A 26854-nucleotide genomic window follows, 5' to 3' on the forward strand; every position below is an offset into this window, starting at 1 on the left:
TTATACAGAACACAACAGAAGCTAATTTATTTAGACACCATGGCAACATTTCTAAAGCCACCTAGGAGATTTGGGGCACTTTTTGGACAGTGTGTATCCAAATCCCAGAGGCAGCTTTGGAAAATCCTTGCCTCTAGGCAAATCTTGTCTTTCGTACTTGTTCAGTGGACAGGGTTTCTAAGCGTACATTTCCAGACACTTATTCACTATTGATGTTCTCTTTGCCTCCATTTCAACATCGTCACTTCAGATTTCTTCATTGGTCATTGCCACACAGATTCAGCAAGGCAGTCTTGTAATCACCGCTGGTGTCCCCCTGACACAGACAAAACAGTGTTATGAAACAGTGAATATGAAAAAGCATGTTCAAAGGAACTCCAAGTCATGCGCTGGCTGTGTAGTTCACTGGAATAACCTCCAGTAGGAAAAAGACAGACTTTGTTGATGTCTGTGGACTTGTCCCTATTTGACACTGTATTGTAAGTGAAAGGAGAGACATGCCCAATTGTTTTCACCTGATTGTCAAATTTATTGAACCTGACGGACAATCAGTCAGGACCAACTCCACTGAGGCCAATGGCATTACTTGGAGATAAAAATCAATGTAAGTGAGAGCTAAAAATGGAGCCCACTAGATATAAACTTACACTGCCTAGTGTGCATGTGCTTCTACTCTGCTCACCAGAACTATATGGGTGGAGCACTTCGCCCTGAAGCTCTGCATTTTTAGGAACTAGACAAGTATTGCAGTCAGTCTAGCGGAGTGTTAATGAGAAAGTGATAGGATTCTGGTTTCATCCACTTCGAGTATGTGGGGAGGGGGCTACTGCAACTCTTCAGGAAGAATTAATATCCAGTCAAGACCAGTGTTCCCTCTAAGCTGCATGGCATGCGCAGTTGCTCAGGCGCGCTCATGCCGCGCTGCCAGGCACTCCTGCGCGGCCACACACACCATGCAGCTTAGAGGGAATGTTGGTCAAGACCCTTATAAACTGATCATTAATCAACATGACAGATGCTGACAAAGTAGATTAGATGGAAGGGCCTTAATTACAGAGATTTCTCATGGGGAGTGCTCATGATGGGGCCTCTGTGCCCTTTGAACAGGGGAAAGGAATGAACCAGAACACAGGATAGGAGAATACTGGCATTACAATGGCTCTTCAGAAGGGATGGACCATCCTCAACTAGATAATAAGAATCTAATTCCAGAGGCTTGGTAGGGTTGGGGAAAGGTCCATTTCTAGACCTTTTGCTCAAACCATATGACGCAGATCCCCAACTGCTGTAAATCAAAATAGCACTGTGAAGCTAATGATTTTCCAGTTGTTACAAGTCAGCATAGCTGCACTGAGTCCAAAACAAGGGGAGCTTCGTTGGTGAAGAAACTGAGACTGTAAACCTAGTTAGCTACGCCCTCATCTCATCACCTCCAGGACACACTGCACAACTCACTTTGGTTTTCCCTTATGAATGAGGAAGGTTCTCTGATTCCATCTGACCTTACTCCCAGGGTGGGGATAGTCCTATCACTTTCTCAGTGGGGATAGTCCTTGACTGAGAATAGTTGTAAATATGTCCAAACTCCAAGACCACTTTTACATGTGCTCCAGGGGTGAGGTGGGGGGCCAAGAGCCCCTCTAATTAAAGTGCTGCAGCGTCTCATGTATCATCTCGTTCGACAAGCTTTAGTTCAAGTGACCCCGCCTCCATTTTTAAGTGTGGGGATGCTGCTACATGAGACACAGGAAGCTGCTGGAGTGTGGTAATTACCATGTCTTACAGGCACAAGGTGATGGACATATTAGAAACGTATAGAATAGCTACAAATAATCTAACATAAAACTTCTGCTTACCGCAATCGTGGTAGAGAGGGACTTGTTGGCAATCTTCAGGAATTCAGCCTTGATAAGTTTTAAGTCAATTTCACTTCTGGAAACAATAACTCTTATAAGAGTCCCATCACGGGTTCCTGCCCCCTGCAAGGAAAGAATGATAGGTTTGCATCACTGCCATTTATTATGGGGAGAAATCTGTTCTGCTCTCACTTTACTTTGAGAAGGGGTGGTGGTGGGGCATAGTGGGGGTGCAGAGAGGAAGGGAATGAGATGGAGAGAAATAATTATTTGTTTGCAAACTGATCCAAGGTGGAAGAGAGCACATTTCAAAATGCTGCTTGGAATGAATTTAGCAGAAAACTCCTGCTGCTCATTCTAGTCTCTGGACACTTGTTATTATCACAGAGAGAACTTGTTCACTGCATTAGCCTCAAATCAGGCAGAAGGCATCGTAGACTTGCACAGTATAGACTAACTAAATAATCAGGGATGCATGAGCTTCGGCAATCAGTGGCTTACTACATAAGATGCAGTTTCTTCACAGCATCTGGCTATAAGCCACTGCTTACAAAATTGTATGCACCTCTGATTTTGTTAATCTATAAGATGCAAGTCTACCCTACCTTCTTATCAAAGAACCATCGTGACAACCAGGTATGACTAGAATTTTTCTACATAAGAAATCTGACAGCAAACATGCTAAAGAATTGTCAGTGGGGATCAGGTGCATACAGCACAACAGAATGTGATAGATAACTTTTATACATTTTTTATACATCCTCATGTGGTCTTATACATTTCTCCTCAATAATCCCCGTACAGACTAGGTAAATGTCTCCTCAGTGTGATACAGCAATGCAATTTCTAGATATTATGGGCGCATCTACACAAGATGCTTTACTGCTCAGCATAGGTGAAGGGAGAAATTTTTTTGTTGGGGGGAGCACACGCATCCCCCAAGGCAGGAATGCCTGTGAGGAAAGCGGCAGGGGGAGGAAAGGGAGTGGGGCTGGGGCTAGGGCTGGGCCTGGGCAGGGATCAGGAGGGAGTGGAGCTGAGCCACGCCCAGGATAGGGATTGGATAGGGATTGGGGCTGGGGCCTGCTACAGCCATGCAGCCCCACCCCAGGGACTGCCCACTGGGCAGTAAGGCATTCATAGATAGCTGAGTGAGAGCAATTTTGCTGATGGTCAGCCAGGCAGCAAGGGGCGGGGGATTGCTCCCTGTCCTTGGGAGCTGCCTACTGCTGGGGCAGGCTCCTCCACTGAACCCTGAGCAGGGTCAATGTCCCCCTGCCTTTGCAGCAGGGAACTCCCTGCCCCTGCTCTGAAATTGCGATCAGAGTAGGGGCTGGGAGATTGCTCCCTGCCCCATCTTCATGATCATGATTGCAGAGCTGAGGCAGGGAACTCCATGCATGGGGAGAGCTCCCCACCGAGCCTGGAGCTAGCAGAGACCTGCTCCAGATGGAGTGGCTGGGAACTGTCCTGGTCTGGGGCAGGTCCCAGCCCTGCAGTTTTTTCCCATCCCCATGCCCTGATTGGGCTATTGAGGCCATAGGCAATGCGGGGGGGGGGGGGGCGGGGGCGGGCACAGGGGGGCATGTGCCCCCCCTGAGATTGGCCCCCACTGGCTACTGAAGGTCGTTGCTGTTCTCCCCCTTTCCCATCCGCTGCCGACGTGGCCGCTGGCAGCTGTGGGCGGTCCCCGCTCACTGCCACCGCCAGCACAGACAGCAGCTACAGGTAGTCCCCGCTCGCTGACTGCCATGTCCCCCCCCAATGCCGACAACGCTAGTGGCAGCTGCAGGTGGTCCCCGCTCACTGCCATGGTGCCCCCCCAGTTGTTCATGATTGAGGCATGGGGCTTGGAAATATCTGTCGGGAAGGGGCAGGTCCCAGCCCCAGCTCAGATCCACTGGTGGGGCAGCTAGAGTGAACCCCCAGCTGGGTGGGGAGTCTCCACCCAGCCAGGTGCTCACTGCTAGCTGCCCCACCAGTGGAGCCAGGCAGGGGGCTGGGACCTGACCCTCCCCCACATCTCTTTTCAAGCTCCCCCTACTGGGGAGCCAGAAATGGGGGACACTGTTCCCACCTGGGCCACCAGGCAGCTCCTGGAGGCAGGGAGCAATCTCCCAGCCCCTGCCAGAAGACAGATATCTCCTGCCCCCATGCTTCCAGCCAGCCCTTGGGCTAGCACTCAAGAGGAGCCTAGAGTTCCCCCTGGCTGCTGCAGGGGGCTGGATCAGGGCCAGAGGAGGCAGGAGCAGACTGCTGCCAGGAGCAGCAGATTTGTTCCCAAGTGGTCATGCGTGTAGACACCTGCCTAGTCTGCGTTTACTCCAGAGTAATTTAGATGGAGTAAATTCATTCAGCAGCATTTGCATGTGTAGATGCATCCTATAAGTGCTGTTTTAACTACTCTACTCACATGGTTTTTCAAAGCAATTATTCTTGGAACAAACAAGAGAAGAAACTCTTGATTTATTCCTGAGCAAAATATGGGATCTGATTCAAACAGAAATGGTGAATGTGCTGCTTTGTAACAGTGAGCATACAGGAATCAAATTCAACATCTACCTAAACATCTATCTCTACAATATTTCGTTTTAAAAAGGGGAACTATGCAGAAATGAGAAAGCCAAGAATGAAAAGGTGCAATCAATAGGGTAAAAAGCCCATAGACAGCATGGAGGCTGCTTAAGAACACCAGAGTAGTGGCTCACAGTGGCTAACTAAATAACATAAATTAAAAAAGACACTAAGCAGCTGATACTAAGCCGTTGAGGCCGTTAGGGGGAAAAGAATCATTCAAAAAATGGAAGTCCATGGGCAAACAATAAAACTAAAAAGCCAAATAAACTCTGGCAAGTTATGTGTAAAAACATAACAAGGCAGGCTAAAAAACAATTTGAGCATGTTGCTAAAGACATACAAGCAATCATAATTTTTGTATTAAGTACAGCTGAAGTGTAAGTTTTCCAGGAGAGCAGTGGGGCTATTCAAGGGCCAGGGTGTAAAAGGTGCCCTCAAGGAAGATAACGACCATCATCTTTACATCAGTCTCAGCTACAGCGGATGTTGGGAAGATTAGCACACCAGACCTTCTCCTTAGATGAATCCCCTAAGAGAATTGGCTCAAACTGAGGGGAAAATAGAGAGAGCTTAGAGTTGTAAAGGTGATGGTGAAGAGCTCCAGGAAGATGTCACAAAAGTGAGCGAGTGGGCCCAAAAGTGGCAGATAAAATGCAACATTCATAAGTAATGCACATAGAAAAAATAAGCCTCACTATGCATACACAGTGGTGGACTGGCCATTTCCACTGAGGAAAAAGACCTTGGAGTAATTAGAGAAACTTCTATAGAACTACTGACAGAAGGTGCAGTGGGGACAGGGGTCACAAGGTAGATTCAACTCTTCCAAAGGTGCTAGGCCTGATCCTATTCGTTCTCACCAGTTTTACACCACCACCGATTCCCTGACTCCACTGAAAATACAACCCTTTTGGTTTACACCAGAACCAGAATCAGGCCCCTGTGAACAGTTTGTGTTCTGACACAGTCTTACCTTCAAGGCATGGTACAGCCTCTCTGCAAAGTAACAGTGGACGTTCCTGGTGCATTTCACTAGGCACATGAAAACATTCAGTTAGGGACCATGACAATTCCAGCTCTGGGACAGAAGATAATAGTAATACTCTCTATTTTTCCCTGTGATTATGCCCCATTTCAGCTAAGGGTTACACATTAGTTCGTATAAACTGGTGCCATAGGATATATGTACTTTACTATACATTGTCAGTGACTGCACTAGAAGGGAAAACAAATGCAAAAAATAATTAACACAATTTTGCATCCCTTACCAATAGCCAGCATAGCATCCTCTAATGAGCCATGGGTTTCACTCTTGATACTGTCTTCTATGCTCTTCCCAGCAAGCTTTTGATACTCATCAAAGACTGTGAGAAATAATAAACACAAATACTTTTAAATTCATGCTTCATGAAATGCCTAAGCAATTGTTCCCAGTTTTCACAGAACATGTACGTTGGGTTTATTTTAGGTTGCTTCAAAGACCACTAATGTGAATGGCCAGATTTCTGTGCACTTCAATACTCTGTGAGTCAAGCCCCAAAATAAGACAAAAGATGCTGGAACCACCACAAATGCAAATTCCCGCAGAAAGGAAAGTTTCTGCATGGGTGAAGAATAGATAAGAATAGGCAGATATGCATGGATATGAGCGAAATTACTAGACTACATCTGGGATGTGCATCTTGCACATTCCTTTGGAAATCAAATCTGAAAGCCCTCTTCTTTTCTCTTGATCCATATCAGGTAAACAAGACTCAAATGGTCTTTTTATTGCTGTCATGGGTTTGGGGAGCAAAGATAAAATTGAATTAAAGCAAGGTCTGGGTTGCTCATAGGGCTGATACTTTAAAGTTTGAAAGCATCATGGGTAACTCAAATCTTGTATTATTTTATCCACATAAAAGGTAAGCAAATAAAAGCGAGCATAAGCAAGAATATAGATACAAGTTCACTCAGATTGGTGCACAACCCAAGTGTTCTGCCACAACAATGAATATTTTTTTTCCCCAGTCTCTATGCAGAATGCTTCCAGGTGCAAAATTATAGGTGTCAAATTTGATTTCTAGGCATGAATAATGGAATAGTAGCAAAGGAAAAAAGAATGGCATTCATAGTTTCATAGCTGGTAGGGTCGGAAAGGACCTGAGGAGATCATCTAGTCCGACCCCCTGCCGTGGCAGGAAAGAGTACTGGGGTCAGACGACCCCAACCAGATGTTTGTCCAGCCTTTTTTTAAAGACCCCCAGGGTAGGAGCCAGCACCACTTCTTTTGGAAATTGGTTCCAGGTCCTAGCCACCCTGACAGTGAAATAGCGCTTCCTGATGTCTACCCTGAAACTACCCTCCACTAGCTTGTGTCTGTTGTTTCTTGCAACTCCCGAGATTGCTCAGGGGAACAGGGACTCTCCCAATGCCTGCTGGTCCCCCTTGACTAGTTTGTAGACTGCCTCTAGATCCCCTCTCAGCCTTCTCTTTTGGAGGCTGAACAGGTTCAGGTCCCTCAGCCTCTCTTCGTAGGGCCTGCCCTGCTGACCCCTGATCATGCGGGTGGCCCTTCTTTGCACCCTTTCCATATTGGCCACATCCCTCTTGAAGTGCGGTGCCCAGAACTAGATTCCGTACTCCAACTGTGGCCTGACCAGTGCCACATAGAGCAGGGAGGATCACCTCCTTGGACCTGCTTGAGATGCATCTGTGGATGCACAACAAGGTATGGTTGGCCTTCCTGACTGCATCCCCACGTGTCGGCCCATGTTCATTGTGGCATCAATGATGACTCCAACATCCTTTTCTGTCTCAACACTGGTGAGAAGGGAGTTCCCCAGCCTGTAGGTGTGCCACTGGTTCTTCCTCCCCAGGTGCAGCACCCTGCACTTGTCAGTGTTGAACCCCATCCTGTTCTCTTCGGCCTACCCCTGTAACCTGTCTAGATCTGCTTGCAGCCTGTTCCTTTCAACTAACGTACCCACTTCACCTGACATCTTAGTGTCATCTGCGAACTTGAACAGGGTGCTTTCTACCCCCTCGCCCAAGTCACTGATGAAGATGTTGAATAGTGCAGGCCCGAGGACCAAGCCCTGGGGAACCCCACTGCCCACATCCCTCCAGGTTGAATAAGACCCGTCCACCACCACCCTCTGGGTGCAGCCCTCCAGCCAGTTAGTGACCCATCTGACCGCGTAGGCATCAACACCACTGTCTCCTAGTTTCTTACTGAGAATGGGGTGAGAGACCATGTCAAAGGCCTTCCTGAAGTCCAGAAAGACTATATCCACTGCAACACCTACATTCAAGGACTTGGTGACCTGGTCATAAAAGGCCACCAGGTTGGTTTGACAAGACCTGCCCCTAATGAACCCATGCTGGTTGCCCCTGAGCATAACCTCCCCTGCTGGCCCTTCCTGGACATGTGCCAGGATAATTCTTTCGAAAAGATTCCCCAGGACCAAGGTAAGATTCATGGGCCTATAGTTTCCTGGGTCCTCCTTCCTCCCTTTTTTGAAGATGGGGACCACATTGGCCCTTTTCCAGTCCTCCGGCACATCACCCGAGTGCCATGAGTGCTCGTAGAGCTGTGCCAGAGGTCCCGCATTGCACAATGATCTTCAAATCTAAAGCTGAACAATCTTCCAAACTTTAGTGCTTAAATATGACAGTGAAATGCAGGAATGGATTTCATAGATTTCATAGACATTAGGGCTGGAAGGGACCTTGGAGGATCATTGAGTCCAGCCCTCTGCCCCAGGAGCAGGAAGTCAGCTGGAGTCACAGGATCCCAGCAAGATAGATGTCCAATTGACTCTTAAAGGAGTCCGGAGTCGGTGCTTGCACCACCTCTGGGGGCAGTCTGTTGCAGGCCTTGGGGGCTCGGACTGTAAAGAAGTTCTTTCTTATGTTGAACCTGAAATAGTATTGGAGAAGTTTCTGACCATTTGACCTTGTCATCCCTTGGGGCGCTCTGGTGAACAGGTGTTCCCCCAGATCCTGATGTACACCCCTTATATACTTATAGGCAGCCACCACGTCCCCCCTGAGCCTGTCTGTCAATCTGGACTGACAGACAGATGAACAAATGGGACAGACAGATGGCATTGCCCTTCTCGGCTCAGACCTCTCTCTATCAAAATAACTTCAGCTGGAATGGTACTGAAATAAATTGAGTTTTCAAATGGTACTGTTAATCAGCTTTTGTCTCAGTGAAGATGAAGTGATTCATTCTCCGTATTCTTTATTCTGGTCATAAAGAGTGTTAGGACTGAATGCTCACAAAGTAGTCATGAATTTTAGTTGCTACCAATCCAAATCTGCTTGTGGCCCCTTGAAACTGAACTCTCAGAAGCTGAAATAGTCAAAATATAGAGGCTATTTTTTGTACATGATTTCTTTTCCCTATTTGTATGCATGTGATTTTGTGAAGTTAAATTTGAAAATGAAAGAGGGAGCTGGACTCAGGCAAAGACTTCAGCTGCGCAATGTTCAGGGCCACATACTGTGTAACTTGGCACTAGGCGATTGGTGTATTCCAAGGGTGTCAAGCTCATTTGCCCTGTGGGCTGGGTGAGTGACATGGGGCTAGTCTGCAGGCTGGATAAGGCCCACATGCTGGATCCAGACCACCCAGCTGGTCTGGTGCAGGTGTTGCATGCAACATCTGCCCTGGACCAGCCATGTGTGCACCAGCTCCATCCCCACACACTGCATACAGCACATGCTTACCCTGGTTGTGCACTTACGAGGCTGGTCCAGGGCATGCACTATACACAGAGCTCAAAGCTGGCCTAGGGTGCCAGTCTGGGGTGCACAGGGCTTGTAAGGGATGCAAGCTGCATGTGGTGCCTGTGCCATACCAGCTCTGTACGCTGGATCCAGCACCAGTGACCCTGAACCAGACCAGTCCCATATCTAGCATGCAGGATTAGTCTGAGCCACCGACTGGGCTTATGCCATGTGCAGCCCACACCAGATGGGTTCTGCATGCTACTGGTTCTTGTTCTGGCTGCATGCAGCAGACAGCACTGGGGCCAGATGATACAGCTCCGCAGTCTGTATCTTTGAAACCCATGGTGTATGCCCATTGTCTGGTGTGTGCATGCTAAGCCTATGTAACAATGTCTGTTTGGCTCTTCACTGACTGGCTGAAAAAATTGTTGTCAGTGTGCCAGATCTACCAGAGCTGTTCCTGTCCTTGGTCCTGTCCTGCCCGGATGAGCATGGTGCAGGGATTCCAATGGGGAATGCTGCAGCTCTTCAGGACAGAATGAGGACTAACTATTAGCAACTTATCCAGATGGAAGAGGACAAGGGAGCTGTCACTGTAGACAGGGGCACCCAACATGTTTTAATTCTTTTAGGAAATGTCCATCTTTCCACTTTTCTCTCCATGTTTTAGATTGATAGATTTGCTAGATTGGATTGATCAATTAAGCCATTACCCTGATATTTGTACCCTTAATTAAATGGCCTAATTTTCAGAGGTACTGAGTGTTCATAACTCACACCAGTGGGAGTCATTCAATTGTCAGCATCTCTAAGAATCAGGGCATGAATTTAGGTGCTTAAATGGTGAACTAGGTGCCTAATTCTGGACATTCAGGTGTGCCAGCATTGGCCTTGCCCTATCCCTCTGAATGGCATGATTTTTCCTTTTGGAAGCTTCTCACATGCCTGAAAATGTATCACCCCTGCCCATTACCTTTCAGCAAGTGAATGGCGCTCCTTTTACACAGGATGGTGATGAATTGGATCTCATCAGTGCCCTGTATCTTCTCACCAGCAGCATAAAGAGTCTGTAATTTATAAACCATAATTTACAGTTTATATAATAATGTTCAGCATAGTAATTTTGCGGGGAGGGATCTCTGTAGCTTTGCTGAGAAGAAACCTCCCTTTCTGTTTCTGTGAACATGTGCAGGGGGGTAAAAGTTCAGGCCATGAGAGCTGGGAGCAGAGGAAAGATAGAAAGACTTAAAATAATGTGGCTTACTTGTCTAAAACAGGACCTGAGAATCAAGACTTGAAAAGTGAACCCCACCTGGGGGGAACATACTTGGACGAAGCAGGTGCAATGTGCTGGGGGCTTTGGTAGTGCAACTTTGATACCAGTATTTAAGGATGTCACAAAGCCCCTTACTGTCGTGTGAGCTAGACATTCCTGTTTTATCACATAGTCCCTTTGTGCTTCAGTCCACATAGGGTACTTTGTGTAAGAAGTAGCTGGTAAAACAGGGTTATAAATAAAATTCAGATTTATAGCTCTTGAGGGCTTTAAGGTAACACCATAAGACTCATTATTAAGGTTTCTTTATTTTTAAACGGAGGTTTAATTTAGTAGGTAATTTCAAACTGAGTGGCAGGTAGATCCAGGCGATAGGAAATTGGACCGAATGTCAGAACTGGATTCTATTCAGATACAAATCTGGGTTCATCTCCAGATTTGATTCTTCATCCAAATTCTATCTTGGCTCAAAACTGTATAGGCTCATGTGCCCCTTACCCTCAGAAATGTTTAAACCCAGGTCCACCTCTGATTACATGAAAGTACCTGTGCATCCTGAAGTGCCAATTCTGAATCCACATAAAATCTTGGATCATCCCTCTCACCCTAGGAGAATAAAAAGAAACCATACTCATATATTCTCATGATAGCATCTTCCGTATCAGTATTTTGCACCATTTTCCAAAGACAAAAGGATTAATCTTGTAGCCCCCCGCCCTGGCAAGCTAGATAACCAGTATTGTTCCATAAAATGTAAGAGAAAATCCTTGTTTGTAATGTGGAACCAATACATTGCTATCACTTAACTCAGACATCACTTATTCTGTAGAATGGAGTAGTAGTAACAGTAGCAGTAACCATTTAGCAGGGCTCTATCAGGATGGGATGCACGGTATGGCAAGGGAGTAAATCACAAATGGTAAACATAATTTTAAAAATCTGTTTGGAGTGTCTTGAGGTATGTATGTGATTGAGTGATGTAGCCCTATACTACAGTAGTTTTCAAACTTCTTAAAGTCACAGAACTCTTCTGTATCACTTCTGCCAAGGAACCCCTACCCCTATCCTAAAGACTGATGCAGAGCCAGGTAACCCAGCCTTGCAATGCTGGTACACTGCCTCCCAGTCCACTCCCCTATTGCCTCCAGTCTGTTTGCAGAACCCCTGATGACCTATTGTGAAACCACAGGGTTGCATGGACCACACATTTTGAAAGCCACTACTCGATCAGGTGTAGTCTCAGAGCGATTACAACTCTACTATTTGTGCCTGCTAAAAGAGCTCTCCTGTGCTTTTGAAGTTGAAGATGCAGAGATCTAATTCAAAGTCCATGATGTATGCATGTGTGTGTGTGCACGTGGTGTATACATGCACTTACATGTGCATGACATTTTTATCTCCAGCACATCACCTTGTGACAAGGGGCACGTATTATTTAAGAGCATAAGAACTGACATACTGGATCAAACAAAAGCTCCATCTAGCTCAACATCCTGGCTCTGACAGTGCCATGCAGTGGATGCCTTAGAGGAAAAGTGTACGAAATGGGTTATGTATAGAATAATCTGTCTCCTATCTTACTCTCCCAGTCACTAGGAGTAGATTCTGTCACTGAAAGAGTTGTATTTAATAGTCCCTGATGAACCTACCCTCCATAAATTCATCTAGTCCAGTTCTCAACTTTCTCAACTGTTTGAAACTTATTTGAGATACCTTGTTAGACTCAAGGCATCCTTCTGAAAATGCTAGCTCTTAGCTTTCAAAATAATAGAAAAATTTTTTGGTTGCAAAGAACTTAGAAAGACCACAACAGGTCATAATGTTTTTGATTCCATAGATTCCTATTTGAAATCTCTGGGCATTTATACATGTGGTCTGGGAGGTGGGGGAGGGGGGCAGGGAGCACTTTAGAGTGGTGCTGAGAGCTGCTCTAATTAAAGCGCCTGGAGTGTCATGTGTATCAGTGTCCCCACACTGAAAAATGGCAGTGGGGACACCTTAACTAAAGTTTGTTAAATGAGCTTTAGTTAAAGCACCCCCACTGCCATTTTTCAGTGCAGGGACTCTGATGCACATGATATAGTTTCCTAGTTTCATAGTTGGTAGGGTCAGAAGGGACCTGAGGAGATCATCAAGTCCGACCCCCTGCCATGGCAGGAAAGAACGCTGGGGTCAAATGACCCCAGCAAGGTGCTCATCTAGCCTCCTCTTAAAAACCCCCAGGATAGGAGCCAGCACCACTTCTCTTGGAAGTTGATTCCAGGTCCTAGCTGCCCTGACATGGAAGTAGTGCCTCCTGATATCTAGTCTAAATCTGCCCTCTGCCAGCTTGTGACTGTTATTTCTTGACACTCCTGGTAGTGCTCGGGGGAACAGGGACTCTCCCAATGCCTGCTGGTCCCCTCTGACTAGTTTGTAAATGGCCACTAGATCCCCCCTCAGCCTTCTCTTGTGGAGGCTGAACAGGTTCAGGTCCCTTAGCCTCTCCTTGTAGGGCCTGCCCTGCTGCCCCCTGACCATGTGAGTGGCCCTCCTCTGGACCCTCAGTGCTGTCCACATCCCTCCTGAAGTGCAGCATCCAGAACTGGACACAGTACTCCAGCTGCGGCCTGACCAGTGTCGCGTAGAGGGGGAGGATCACCTCCTTGGACCTGCTTGAGATGCATCTGTGGATGCATGACAAGGTACGGTTGGCCTTCCTGACCGTGTCCCCACACTGTCGGCCCATGTTCATTTTGGCATCAATAATGACTCCAAGATCCTTTTCTGCCTCTGCACTGACAAGAAGGGAGTTCCCTAGCCTGTAGTATGATGCTGGTTCTTCCCCCACAGGTGCAGTACCTTGCACTTGTCAGTGTTGAAACCCATCCTGTTCTCATCCGCCCACCCCTGTAACTTGTCTAGGTCTGATTGCAGCCTATTCCTTCCTTCTAGTGTGCCCACTGCCCCCCACATTTTAGTGTCGTCTGCAAATTTGAACAGGGTGCTTTTTACCCCCTCATCCAAGTTGCTCATGAAGATGGTGAACAGTGTGGGCCTGGGAACCGAGCCCTGGGGGACCCCACTGCCCACATCCCTCCCAGTCAAAAATGACCTGTCCACCACCACTCTCTGGGTGTGGCCCTCCAGCAAGTTAGCCACCCATTTGACTGTGTAGGTGTCGATGCCACAGTCCCCTAGTTTTTTAATGAGAATGGGGTGAGAGACGGTGTCAAAGGCCTTCCTAAAGTCCAGAAAGACTACGTCCACTGCGACACCTGCGTCTAAGGATTTTGTGACCTGGTCATAGAAGGCTGCTAGGTTGGTCTGACAGGACCTGCCTCTAATGAACCCGTGATGGTTGTCCCTAAGCATAACCTCCCCTGCTGGCCCCTCGTGGACATGCGCCAGGATAATTCTCTCAAAAAGCTTACCCAGGATTGAGGTAAGATTAACTGGCCTGTAGTTTCCTGGGTCCTCCTTCCTCCTTTTTTTGAAAATGGGAACCACATTGGCCCTTTTCCAGTCCTCTGGCACCACACCAGATGCTGGAGTCTGCTGGAGTGTGGTAATTACCATGCTCCAGCATACTCAATTAATCAAGTCTGCTCTGACGTGCTGTAATTACAGTGCATCGAAGCATCCTTGATGTACATGTATAGGTGCCCTCTGAGTCTATCTTGTGAATCATGTGTAAGCATTTCAGCACCTAACAGTGGTATTATTATGTAGCACGCTTACAGGAAATTCACACTATCTTAGGGGCATGTGGCACCCTGGTTGAGAATCACTGCTCTAATCCCTTTTTTGAATCTAGTTCACTGCTGAACCCTGTCAGAAAAAGAGTCATTAAAGATCTCTGGTTCTCATTTTTTGGCCCTAATATTACCTGAAGAAGGCACACTAATATCTGCTCAAGGTAGCCACTTGTGTCTGATTTGATGTCCTCTTCCAGGTCAGAGTCGTATTCTACAAGGAAAGTTGCAAGTGTTAGCTGACAGGCACAAGAAATGATTGGGATGTCATCTATAAACAAATGTATACACAGCAGATAAGAAGAAGGTAGCTTGGACACATGGGCATCACACAGCTCTGTACAGCTCAGCAAGGACTTAAGTTACTTCAGTTGGTACCTGGACTGAACATGCGACTAGCTCCACTAATTCAAGGGCCAATCAGTTACTTAAAGTCAGACGTGCCTAGTTGAACTGGTATCACAGGGCACACCTACACGTTGCCCTATGGCAATGTTGTTACTGTGCTGTGCTTTAGTAGTTCTTTGTAGAAGTACTAAAGCACAGCACAGTAACCACCCATACTGTGCTGTACGTGCAGTGCACGGTTATTTTTAGCAGCTACTTCACTGTAGCAGAGCATCATAATTGGGGAGTGCGCTGCTACAGTGAAGTAGCTGCTGGTCATAGGTAGACGCCCATGGACACTAAGTCATTGTAGCGCATTGCTATGGTGATGTAGCATCATGTGTATATGAACTCTTAGTTTCTTAAATCCTCTCTCAAGGTCAGCTGTGATCTTGAATCTATGAAGGAATCAAAGGACATGCATGGACATATATTGGACAGATTCCCATCTGGGGCACATTTGAGTAAAAACAAATCAAACTCTACCAACAAGAATAAAGATTTATTCAGATGACTTGCTACCCACCTGAACCCAAACATGTATGTCTTTCAGGTTTACCTATTATGAAGGAAACATTTAGAGCATGGGTGACTGGTGCCACCTTAGTCAACAACCAGCCAATCACACCAACCTGGGGGGAGTCCCTCCACGGCAAAACTCACCAACAGGGAAGCAGCCGTGGTGCTCCCAGAAGAGGCCGTGGCACTACATCCAGCACTCCCACTCCCCAGCCAGCGCTTGCAGAGGGGGCACTGGTGCTCCCGCCTGCCCCTGACCCATCACCTAAGCAGGGAGCATGGCCGGTCAGGGGGTGCACCAGCACTCTCAGGGGATGCACATGCACCCCTGTACCCTATATGCGTCGTCACTGATTTAGAGCAAGATTTTCAAATGGGCCCAGCACCTGTCAGTCTTCCAATGAGCACACAGGTAGACAAATGCTGAGTGTTGTTGAAAATCCTGCTCCCAGCACTAGAAGCTAATCTCCGCTCTGCTGAAACTTTGACAGTCATGCAATACTTCAGTTTAAGCTGACTTACCTTCTTTGTAGGCTTTGACTATATTTTTGATTTGCTCTTTTGTCCGAGATGCCAATATCTCTATGATGACACCTTCACTTGTTCCTATACCCTTTAAATAGACAAGGAGGGGAAGAAGCATGAGAAAATATTTAGCCATGAAGTTACATCTTGCTTTAAAAAATAGTTTCATTTTAGAACCATAATAAAATTGGATCATGTGCTGAACTGAGAGAAAGGACCATTATGAAACCAACAGCCACTCAAAACTAGCTTGGTCCAACAATAGATACATATGCATAGTAGTGAACAATTTTGGCCTCAGGTTGATTTTACAGGGCCTTGACCATCTATTTAGAACCGTCTATCTAGAAGGGTGGTTTAGCTTGGAACAGGAGTCACAGAATCTTGGTGACCGGAAGTTTTTAAGTGGAGATGTAACTACCTGTAATATGTGTCTAGGACTGCTGAGAAGTGATCCTATGCAATGAGGTAATTTAATTACATTACAAAACATTTTTTATTAATGCAACCATAACAGAAAATCAGCAACTGATTTATTTTGCTGCTTCACAAAGAGCCTGCAATACATTTACCTTCACAGCATCATGCAGTTCCTTGGCATCATATTTGGATGGGGGGTACATAAGAGCTATGATGAGTCTCTCAAACTTGCCGGTCAGCTCAGACTTTAAGCTTTCAATAAGGTCCTGTTAAATGGGCAACATACAGTTAGGGAAAGAATGCACTTTCTATCACTACTCCCAGTCCCCACATGTAATCCTACCACCTGGTCAACAGGGGTGAAGCCAGTCAGTAATGTTTAACTGGCTAGGTTACTATAAAGGCAGCCAGAGGCTGGTTTAGAGGCTTAGATGCAAGTGGGATCTATGAAGGTATTTTTAGTATCTGGGTGGATTATGAATACTAATAAATTAATGTTCACAATCTTCTGGGACCAACGGGTAAATTACTGTCATCTCTGTACTACAGAGGGGGAACTGAAGCATTAAGGCCCAAACTTAGCATAACTGTAAATGGAATTGATAAGTGAGGTGTGAGAATACTTGGATGCTTGAAGTGTAATGTGTGCTTAAAAATGGTGCAGTCAGGCCCACCGTCAGCTTAAAATTTGGGGCACTTGTACACATGATGAAAATTGCCCATTTTTCCAGTTTAATTGCATCACACTTTACATATACAGGGGTTTTTGTAATTTAAATTAGTTTGTTACATTGCAAACTAAATCACATCCCCATGTAGTTTAGTTTGCATCAACGTAGCTACTTGTAACTTTGCAGCATTTAATCTGATAGCTTGCTCCCCAGCCATGGCAGAGGCAGGCTGAAGGCAGAAGCGATGAGGGGCCCAATCCTTTCTTTTTTCCTGTTGGATTGTGTTAGAGAACTCAAAGCATATGCAATTGGCTGCTTCTGCTGAAACAGACATGCTCCTAGGCCATCTTTGGACGCATCAGCTTGGATTTCCAGCTACTCTGCTGGGTTAAAAAGTACCTGAGAACAGGCACCGTTGTGATGGTTTTTGTGAGCTTATCCAGGGCTTCCTGATGCTTGAGTCCCCATTGCCAGATAACGTTGTTCCTGAGAAGCACTCTCAGCAGGGCCGCCAGGGTGGACACATGTGGGATGTATTGCGTCAAGTACTGAATGGCTCTGAGGAGTCTCTGAAGGCCTTTTTTGTCTGTGGAAGGGGGCATCCTGTTGATGGCTTCCACTTTGTCATCGTCTGGTTTGACACCATCTCTTGAGAAGTTATGGGCTGTATACCCAACACTGTCGACTAAAAACTGCATTTTGTCCTTATTAAACTTTACTCCTTTCAGACGTGCTCTCTCCAGGACTTGTTTCAGGATAGTATCGTGTTCCTCTTTGGTAGCTGCCACAATGAGCATGTCATCCCAGATTATGTGGATTCCCAGAATGTCACCAAAGCACTCACGATTCTTTTGTTGGAATACTTCACTAGTCGACTTAAGGCCAAAGGGCAGGTGACTGAAGTGAAACCATCCCCATGGGGTTTGTAGCTTCATAAATTCATAGAAGTAGGGTTGGGAGAGACCTTGTAGATCATCAAGTCCGACCCCCTGCCCTGGGCAGGAGAGAAAACAGTGCTCAAATGACTCCAGCCAGGTAGCTGTCAAGCCTCCTTTGGTGTTAAAGGTACACAGCGCTGCCTATTCCTTGTCCAATTTTACTTGTCAGTAGCCATCCTTTTCATCAAGAATGGTGAACAGCTTTTTACCTGACAAGCTCTTTTGCACATCCCCTATAGTAGGAATAGAAAAGGGCTACCTCAATATTGCCTTGTTGAGGTCTCGTGGGTCTAAGCAAAGCCGTAGCGAACCATCCTACTTTTGCGCGATCACAAGGCTATTGACCCAGGGTGTGGGCTCAGTCATCTTTGAAATGACTCTCATAGCTTCCAGCGTTTCGAGGAGGGTCTTCAATTTGCCTAAGGTTGCATAGGGAATTTTTCTACACCCATGCACCACTGGTGGTATCTCTGGGTCAACATAGATGTGGCGGGAACCAGGAAATTGGCTCAACTCTTCGAAAATGGACCGGTATGGTTTGAGAAGGTCTGCCTTGGTTGCAGGTATTATCAGGGCCATTTCATGGACTCTACTGATGAAGTCTAAAGTGGTTCATGCCACCCTACCAAGTATTGGTGGGTCACTATTGTCGGTTATGTAAAAAGTTAAATTGGATTCATTAGCACCAAATTTGCCAAATGCAACTAATGTAACAGGGGTATGAGTCTTGCATACTTTTCCTTGCAAAGCCTTTGCTACATCTACTGGAATAGTGTTTGCTTCCTTTCCAGCATCTAACTTAAAATAAACTGGCAAGCCAGCAATCATCACTTTGCTATACCAGGCATTTTGGTTATTAAAGGTCTGTGAGTGCTGCTTTGCAGATATTGCACCCATATGTATGGTACTGACTCCTTTTGCAGACTTTGGAGCCTCTCTCTTTGATTTGCACATTTTTGCAAAGTGGTTCACTCCCAAGCATTTGTAACAAGTTTCTCCTAAAGTTGGGCAAGATCTAGGCTTATGTGTACTTCCACACTATTTGCAAACTGCCATTTGCAGCTTAATGGCCCTCCTGTGGAGCAAATGTCATAGGTGGTTTGCTTTGCTTTTGCAAAGTGCTATGGCAGCTTTGCTTTTGCTCAGCTGTATGCAGCCTTGCTTTTGCAGGCATAACACCAGCCTGAGCACTTGTGAGAGCCTTTGCTCTGCAGATAGCCACAGCTTGTGAGGGAGGGAGGGATCTTCCAGAATCCTTTCTTCCAGTCTGCAGTCAGTTATGCTGAAGACAATTTTTTCCCTCAATGTAACATCCTCAGCAGATCCAAATTCACAATGCTGTGCTCTACTTCTGAGCTCTGTAACAATCATTTATGCCTGCAGCCTCATTTTATCTAAGTTGTCAGAACTGACACCTTTCAAAAATAGGGTTTTTCTGGGTTCACAGTAGCTCTTGAATGCTGCAAGCACCTCCGTAAAGGTTTTGCTACTAGGGTCTGCAAAGACCCCTTGCATGTTGTTGCACATTTCTAGGGCTTTATCTCCAGTGTAGTAAAACATAACTGCAATTTTATAATCCTCTGCCTCTTTCTCAGCCTTTGTGACTGCAAGGTATAATCACAGCTTCTGTTCCCATTTCCTCCAGTTCTCCCCAAGATTTCCAGTGAAGGACAATGCTGGTAGAGGTTTGAAATGCTCCATTATTTCATTTCATTTCATTTCATTTTAGTTGCAGGTGAAAGCCTCTTAATCAGGCTGCTGGTGACTCCACTGAGAGACAGGTCACTTCTGACACCATATAATGTTTACTCTATGCCACTGGGTCCCAGGGATGGGGTACTCACTCAGACCTCCATGCCCCTGGGGTTCTGTCCTTGAGTCAGCATTCATTAGAGACTGGTGGGATGATAAACAGCTTCATCTTTACTGGGAAACAGGATCCAGGAATACATACACTCACAGGTTTTCGGAAGAACAGCAGCCCATCACCACAAACCGCACCCACAGGGCGGCAGGGGGAAAGACTGGACCCTCGCACTGCAGGCCCCTTCCGGGCACGTTCCATATACCACACTCTGGATCCCACTCTTCTCCATGCCCGCCGGGGCTTCTGGTGCCATGTGCATTGTCCCTGCCACCTTTCTGCTGCCTGGGGCCACCCAGGAATGAGCTGGCTTGCTCCTGGGGCAGCGTGGCAAAGTGGCAGGAAGGCGGATGGCTGTGCTGGTGGCCAGAGATGGCAGCAGGGATGGTGCATGGCACGCTGGAAGCCTGCCAAGCCCAAGTTTCCCCAAGCCTGCCTGGGCTTTTAGCACTCTGTGCACTGTCCCTGCTACCTTTTCTGGCCACCAGTATACCCAGCCACCCTCCTGCTGCTTCCCTGTGTTGCCCCAGGGGCAATTCAGTCCATTTCTGCATGGTCCAAGGTGGCGGGAAGGTGGTTGGGATACTGCATGGGGTGCTGCTCCCTGGGCAGGCTTGGGGAAGAGTTGGATCCAGCCAGGTGATTCCTCTGAGCTGCAGCAGCACCCACCCACCAGCAGCCTGCCCAGGCAGCTCTGGGGAGCACTGCTGCCGTGGAGGGAAGGAGCAACCCAAAGCTCAGGGGCTACTCAGCTTGCTGGCAGCTTGTGCAGGCAGGATCCACCAGAAAAAAAAAAAGACTGATCCTTTTTTTTTTTTCCACGAAGCCTGCCTGCAGCTGGGGGGCAAGCTGCCAGTGGGCCCTGAGCTATGGGGGGCTCCAGTCCTTCCCTTCATAGTGGCAGTGCCCCCCAGGGCTGTGTGGGCAGGCTGCTAGTGGGCCAGGGGCTGCCCCAGCTTGGAGGCAGCACCCAGGGCCAATCCAACTGTTTTCTGAGCCAGAGCTGGGGCAGCCCCCAGACCACTAGCAGCCCACGCAGGCAACCCTGGGGGGTGCTGCCACTGCAGAGGGAAGGACCGGAGGGTCCCACAGTTCAGGGGCTGTTCGGCCTGCTGGCAGCTTGCCCCCCAGCTGCAGGAGAAGCAGGCAGGCTTGCAGAGAAAAAAAAAGAACAAAAAAGAAGGATTGGGCCCCTCGTCCTAACAGTGACGAAAGCCCTTAAATTGAAACAGTGGGTTTTTAATCTTCACAATTAAAAATCCACTGTTTCAATTTAGGAGACTAAACCCCCACCACGTGTACAAGTGCCCTTGTTTTCAAAACCTTGCTCTCATTTTAGTGTAGCTCTTGCTGTATAAATCACTCTGCTGATGACCCTATTCTTTCCCTATTTATTTCCTTTTTGGGATCTTATATTGCTGCCATTTTATCAACTGCTGAATTTTATTTTCCCCAGAGAGCTGCTCTTGATTGATACCATTCACTACTTCCCCTCTCTGTCCAAATCATGCACTATTTTCTCCACACCAGAGCTGACCTCACATTTCTGGATGGAAAATGATTCCTGGGGAAAAAAAAAAATCCTACTGGGTGATACAAACAGTTAAAATCCAACATTTTATCCAGGAGATAACAGTGCACTTGCTCATGCACGCTCACTCTCTCTCTCTCTCACTCTCTCTCACACACACACACACACACACACACACACCCCCACATGAAAAGCATGTCATTTTTGGATAACCTTTCCAAAGTGTGCTTTGAATGATTTGGCGATCTGTTGACGCTGTGCATTGGTTCTGTTGGTGAGGATGTCGATTATAGCTTGCTCATTGGTCCCTGGTGAGAACAATAAAAAACATAAATACAGGTTTCATTAGAATAAGCTAAGACTTGTCCAGACCCTGCCACTATTACTCATCTAGCCTTCCCAGACTCTCTGCTGTGACTATGAAAATGTTTGGGCATGTTTTGGAATATGTCTGATTTGAATCCCATAGCAAGTGATGGCATCAGCAGCTGTGAATTTTTCAAAGAAGGGCTTTAAACTGCACTAACTCTATAATCTCTGTGCGGGAGGATTTAAATATGTTGGTAATAAAAAAAGTTGACTCACCACATCCTTTCATGGCTTGGTACAGAGCTTGGGCATCAGGGGCAGGGTCAAACTGCAGGCTGCCTTTCACTGAGCTGCCGTCTTCATCATGCTGAAATAAAAAGATCTTCATAACTCTTAGCTTTGCACTGCTAGATCTCTGACCTCTCTACACAAAGTTAGTTGCATATTCTCCATTTTACAAATGTAGGAACTAAGGCACAGGAAAGAAACAAGGCATACTTAAGGTCATCCAGAGCTGAAAACAGAATCTAGCTTCCCAAGTATTCTATCTACAATGTCACAAACCTTTCCTTGTGAAGTATGAAATTAACAGTAATGTCATGTACAATAAGAAATAAGATCAGTGAGTCCCAAGCCAAGTCTTAATGGGTGGATCCAGGATCCTGGTCACAGCCCGTTCAGTTCTGCAGCCCAGGGGGTGAGTGCCACTGCTTTTTGCCCTTCACTTCTTCCTCCCCAACCCCATACCTAGCTACTGAACTTGAAGAACTCAGACTGTCTGATAAACCTTGAGGAAAGGAGATTCAGAGTCCTCTGTTGAAAAGATGGCAAAAGCAGGATGGGTTTGTACCCAAGCAAAAAATATCACAACAGATTCCCTGGTCTGTACTCTGCAGGAGGTCAGATTGGATGAACTTAATGGACCTTTCTAGCCTTGTTATCTGTGACGGTGTCTTCCATCTGACTACATCTGCCTGAAAACAACTGATATGATACCCCAGCAACCTGGACAGAAGCAATTAAGTAAAATATGTGTCTATACTGTCTTTTCAGTGCTCCTGTGTCTACCTCTGTTTGACATACAGACTCAGAAATGAGTCCACTGGAATAGTGAGAGTTGTCTGCATGGTTTTGAAACTTGGTTCCTTTTACGTTGCCAGCAAGGGTCCAATCTCTACATTTTTATAACTGTGTCTCCTTGTAACCACCCTAAGTCAGCTGCTAAAAAATCTTCATTACCTGTTGCCCTGACTACACTGTCCCTTTTCACCTCTTTGCTCCCACTTCTCCATTACCTGAATTGTAAAGATCCTGCCATTCTCTTCAAGACCCGACCTTGAAGCAACCTGGATGCAGTGGTGTTGTTCCCTCTGGTTCAGCCTGGCAACTGAGTTGCCACATCTAGCCCTTGGAGGGCCACTCTACTGTTGTCTACTGCCATAATAGAGACCTAATGCCCTGCCCTCCTTGCTACTAGCAGAGAGGGCAGGGTTGAAGATAGTAGGCTGTGTGAAACAGCACCGTTCCATTTCGACTTGAGTTTTGAGGTTTGGACAGAACAGCATTTTGTTTCGAATTTCATTTCAAGTTGAAACAGCTCTTCCGTTTCGCTTCGTCGAAACAGTGAGGCTGTTTTGACGCTTTGCCCATTGGCTATAATGGGGAAGCTCAAAACAGCCTGTCTCATCTGGCAGGCAGATCGGGGCCCAACCCCAGGAGGACTGCTGGGGCTGTGCCAGTCCTCCCAGGACTGAGAGCCCCTGATCTGCCTGCCAGATGAGGGAGGGAAGCTGGTGCTGCCGCCTGGGACTGGGGAAGAAAACTGAGCCCAATTGCTCAGTTCCCCTCCCCAGCGCTAGATCGGGGTGGGGAAAGGAAGTCAGCCCAGCTGGGCTGAGTTCCCAACCCCAGCCCGACTAGCCTTATTTTGTTTTGAGGCTGTTTTGAAGCCCTTCATTTCATTTCAATTTTGCTGTTTCAAGCTCAAAATGAGTCGAAACAGTGTTGAAACGAAAAGACGGGTGAACATTCACACAGCCCTAGGAGATAGGTGGCAAGTGTGAGATACCTTAGTGCTGGCTAAAGCTTTGATCCTTTGGAATTGTGGAGTAGCCTGTCCAAGCTGAAGACTTTTGAGGAGTGCTCTAGGTCAGTACACAGTGACTTCAAGTTTGGAGAGTTTAGGAAATGCAGAGGTGAGATTTAATTTATATTTGGGCCTGGTGGCAGTAGAAACTCATTTACATGACCATTTCTGAGAAAGAGATTTGCCATCACTGATTACAGTCTGATCTGGCTAGAATGAGCCAGACATGACTCATACTTCACAGTCCCTCTTTTTGTGTTCTATGACTGTCATGCCAAAGGGAGTGGGAAAGGTGTGGTCATGTCAGGTTAGGACTGGAATCTGGCTCCGATTAATCCCAAGGAAACTGGCAGCACTAACTAACTTGAATGAACATACACATCATATAAGTACTATAATGGAGATGAGCACGAAAGAGGCAGGCAGAGGAATCTACGCACACCGAAGAAGATGATAATGAAGCCTTCTGATTTGGCAATAGAGAAATAAACCTTTTTCCAACCAAAACATTTTCTACCAGAAACTAGCAATTTGTCAAAGTTTTCATGGGCTAGAGTTCCTTTTCACTAGATATTCATAGATTCATAGATGTTAGGGGCTGGAAGAGACCTTTTGAGATCATCAGGTCCAGCTCCCCTGTGCTTGAGCAGGAAAGACTGCTGGGGTCAGATGACCCCAGCAAGGTGAGCGTCCAGGTGTTTTTTTTCAAAAAGTTCTTTTTCACTAGATATTTTATTGACATTTTCTAGACACGGTGAAAATGTTCCTTTTGTTTAGTTTTGAATTGAGCTTTCAATTATTTAATTTTTCAAAAAGTAAAATCATTCAAAAACTTAAAAAATTGTAGAATTTCCCGTCATTTTTCCTTTCCTGCCATGGACAAAACAGATAGTAGGCTATCTAGGGCTCTTTCCCTTTTCATTTTTTCACTCCATAACTTTTCAAACATCTCCAGCTTTGGAAAAGGGACAGAGCAGAAGAAGGAAAAAGAAATAATAAAAAAAGAGAAAGACTCCCCCCTACTTTATGCATCTTATTTCACTCAGTGGCAAAATGTGGGTGGGAGGAAAGGAGAGAGGAAGAAAGAGGAAGAACAAATGTCTAAACTATTGCAATTTCAAAAAAATTCCTGGGAAGAAATGGGAGGAGAAAGATAAGCACAAGGGAAAACAGAGATTAAAAAATACACTATTTGAAAAGCTGAAAAATATTCCATTTGGGACCCTCAAAAAATGGAAATAACTTTAAATATTTTTCAGGAAGTTTTCTCCATTTACTGACCAACTGTATCCACAACAGTCACAGCTGAGAAACAGACATGTTTTGCCCTTTGGAAATGGTCTCTTGCTCTTTCTTCATCTTTGCTGTTTTCCAGATTCTGCCCTGCATCTCTCTGTCTCTGAACTACAGGGAAATACTGACAGTGTCTCTAGTAACCCTGGTGCCGGTGAGGTGAGGGGTGTGCAAGGAGAAGGATCCTATCTTAGAGGCACTCCTATACGTTATACTAGTATCATGTATAGATTTGCAAAGAGCTGGAGATAAAGTCAGGGTGAAATACTAACCACAAAGAAGTCAAAGGGAATTTTGCCACTAGCTTCAACAGAGTCAAGACTTCTCCCCAAAGTCATTTTCCTGTAAAATACACTTTGACCGTTAAGTATATGTTGGATCTGCCTCACAGAAAAACATAATCATTGAGCCAGATTTAGAACATACTTCTTCAAAATCACCTGGACTTTAAAGCAGCATTGTGATCCTTATAGGACTTGGAGTCCAGCTCCAGAACTCGGAACCAGTATTACAAACCCTCCATGGTAATGGACATAACTACTTGAGACCACATCTCCTTCTAAGAGCATAACCTATCACCACCACTGAAACAATCATCCTGTCTATCAATCTGGTAGTTTTTAAGAGTGGGCAATAGAGTTCTCATAGGAGCTGGACTTAGGCTATGGAATTCCAGGCCACAAGAGAGAAGAATGACCAAGGAGTTCACAGCTTTCAGTTCTTAATGTAGAACACATTACCACAGCTTACCCGCCTCCCCACATCAGTATACAACATACATACCTGAACTCTGCCCCAAGCAAATAACCTGTAAAAGTGCTAATCTTTTTCTTAAAACTAGCAAAGTTATCAATAAAATTCAACACTTAGAACTCTTAAAGTGCTGATAGATCTTGCATTCTCTCCTTGATATCAGATGATCCTGCATTAGGTATGGTCAACTTGTAGGTAGAAGTAGTGTATTATTTGGGTAGAATACTATTTCACTTTATACATGCAAATGCCAGTTTTGGCGCTTACAGAGTTTTTGACCCTGTTCCATATACCGCATGGACCTGTGAGCATCTGCACAGCTACAGAGCATACTCTGGTCAGGCAGGTGCCCAGCTCTGTACACACACACCTGAGAATAAGACTCAAAATTATGGCCTAGCAAAAACAGGAGGACAAGGATGGAAGGTCCTCCTGTGCTCTAATCCCATAGCCATATCATTAGGGAAGCTAAGATACTGCATCTTGCATTCAGTATTCATTTGCATTTAATATAGACTAAAATGAATAGAGAGAACAGGGAAGTTTCTACCCCAATGGGAGTGAAGGTCAAAGCTAGAACCCAGGGCCCACTCCCTTCCAAAGCAACAGCCATCCTATATACCATCTGGCTTGCTCTCTTCCTCTTGCCTGTCCCTCTCCTTGCAGGGGTCCAGCTTCAAAGGACTGCTGGATAATACTGAACCTATAGTCTGGTGGCTATAGCACTGTACTGGGACATTAGGGACATGGATGATGGGTGTCCTAGATCCATGTCTTCTTGCTTCCTGGGCAAGTGCCCTGACCACTTAAGTACCAGATTAAAAGATAGGAGGCTCCTGGCTTTTGCTAAATACAATGTCATGGTTTATGCTCATGAAGCATACATGCCTATGGTGGCACCTACCTGCCTGGCCAGCATGTAGCCTGATGTGCATGCTCCAGAGCCAGGTGGATACTTACACAAACTGCATGTAAGTGCCAGAAATGGCAGTTATACAGCTGGATAATTGCTATTTGGGTACAGGAAGGAAAACAGGGTTCTGTCTTTTGCACCTATACATCATATGTGTACAGTTCATTATGCCTCAAAATAACATCTAGAAAGCATCTCACTTCAGCATTTCTTCTACTTACCCAGCCCTTCCACCATGCCATGGTTTTCTAGGCAGTGATTTCTTTTCCTGGTAAGAAAGCAAATTACACCTATTAGATCTTTCACAGTTAAAGGAGTTGAGAATATTTAATCAAGAAAAGGAGAAAAAGAGAAAATAAATCTTGAAAACTCACCACAAGAAAAGAAGAAAGAATAATTTGACTTCTCTCTGGAGGTTTTTTTCCCTCTAGATAAGGCAGGGTCTAACTGGCTCCACTGCACTGCAAATATGAGTCTTCCTGT

The 26854-nt window shown here is 46.0% G+C and overlaps 1 protein-coding gene across 1 annotated transcript; it reads right to left on the reverse strand.

Annotated features, from left to right (window-relative positions):
* ANXA8L1 (annexin A8 like 1) lies at window positions 1-26854 on the reverse strand. Its single transcript, XM_006276177.4, has 13 exons — window positions 26746-26854; window positions 26593-26639; window positions 21603-21693; window positions 21231-21325; window positions 16166-16279; window positions 15591-15681; window positions 14297-14376; window positions 10975-11034; window positions 10126-10219; window positions 5702-5797; window positions 5407-5465; window positions 1857-1979; window positions 1-316 (listed from the first exon to the last, which is right to left on the reverse strand). Exons 2-13 carry the CDS (start codon window positions 26611-26613, stop codon window positions 257-259), a joined length of 984 nt encoding a protein of 327 aa, XP_006276239.1. The 5' UTR covers window positions 26614-26639; window positions 26746-26854; the 3' UTR covers window positions 1-256.

The sequence above is a fragment of the Alligator mississippiensis genome, chromosome 6 (assembly GCF_030867095.1).
Source record: "Alligator mississippiensis isolate rAllMis1 chromosome 6, rAllMis1, whole genome shotgun sequence".
In the NCBI taxonomy this organism is placed as follows: Eukaryota; Metazoa; Chordata; order Crocodylia; family Alligatoridae; genus Alligator; species Alligator mississippiensis.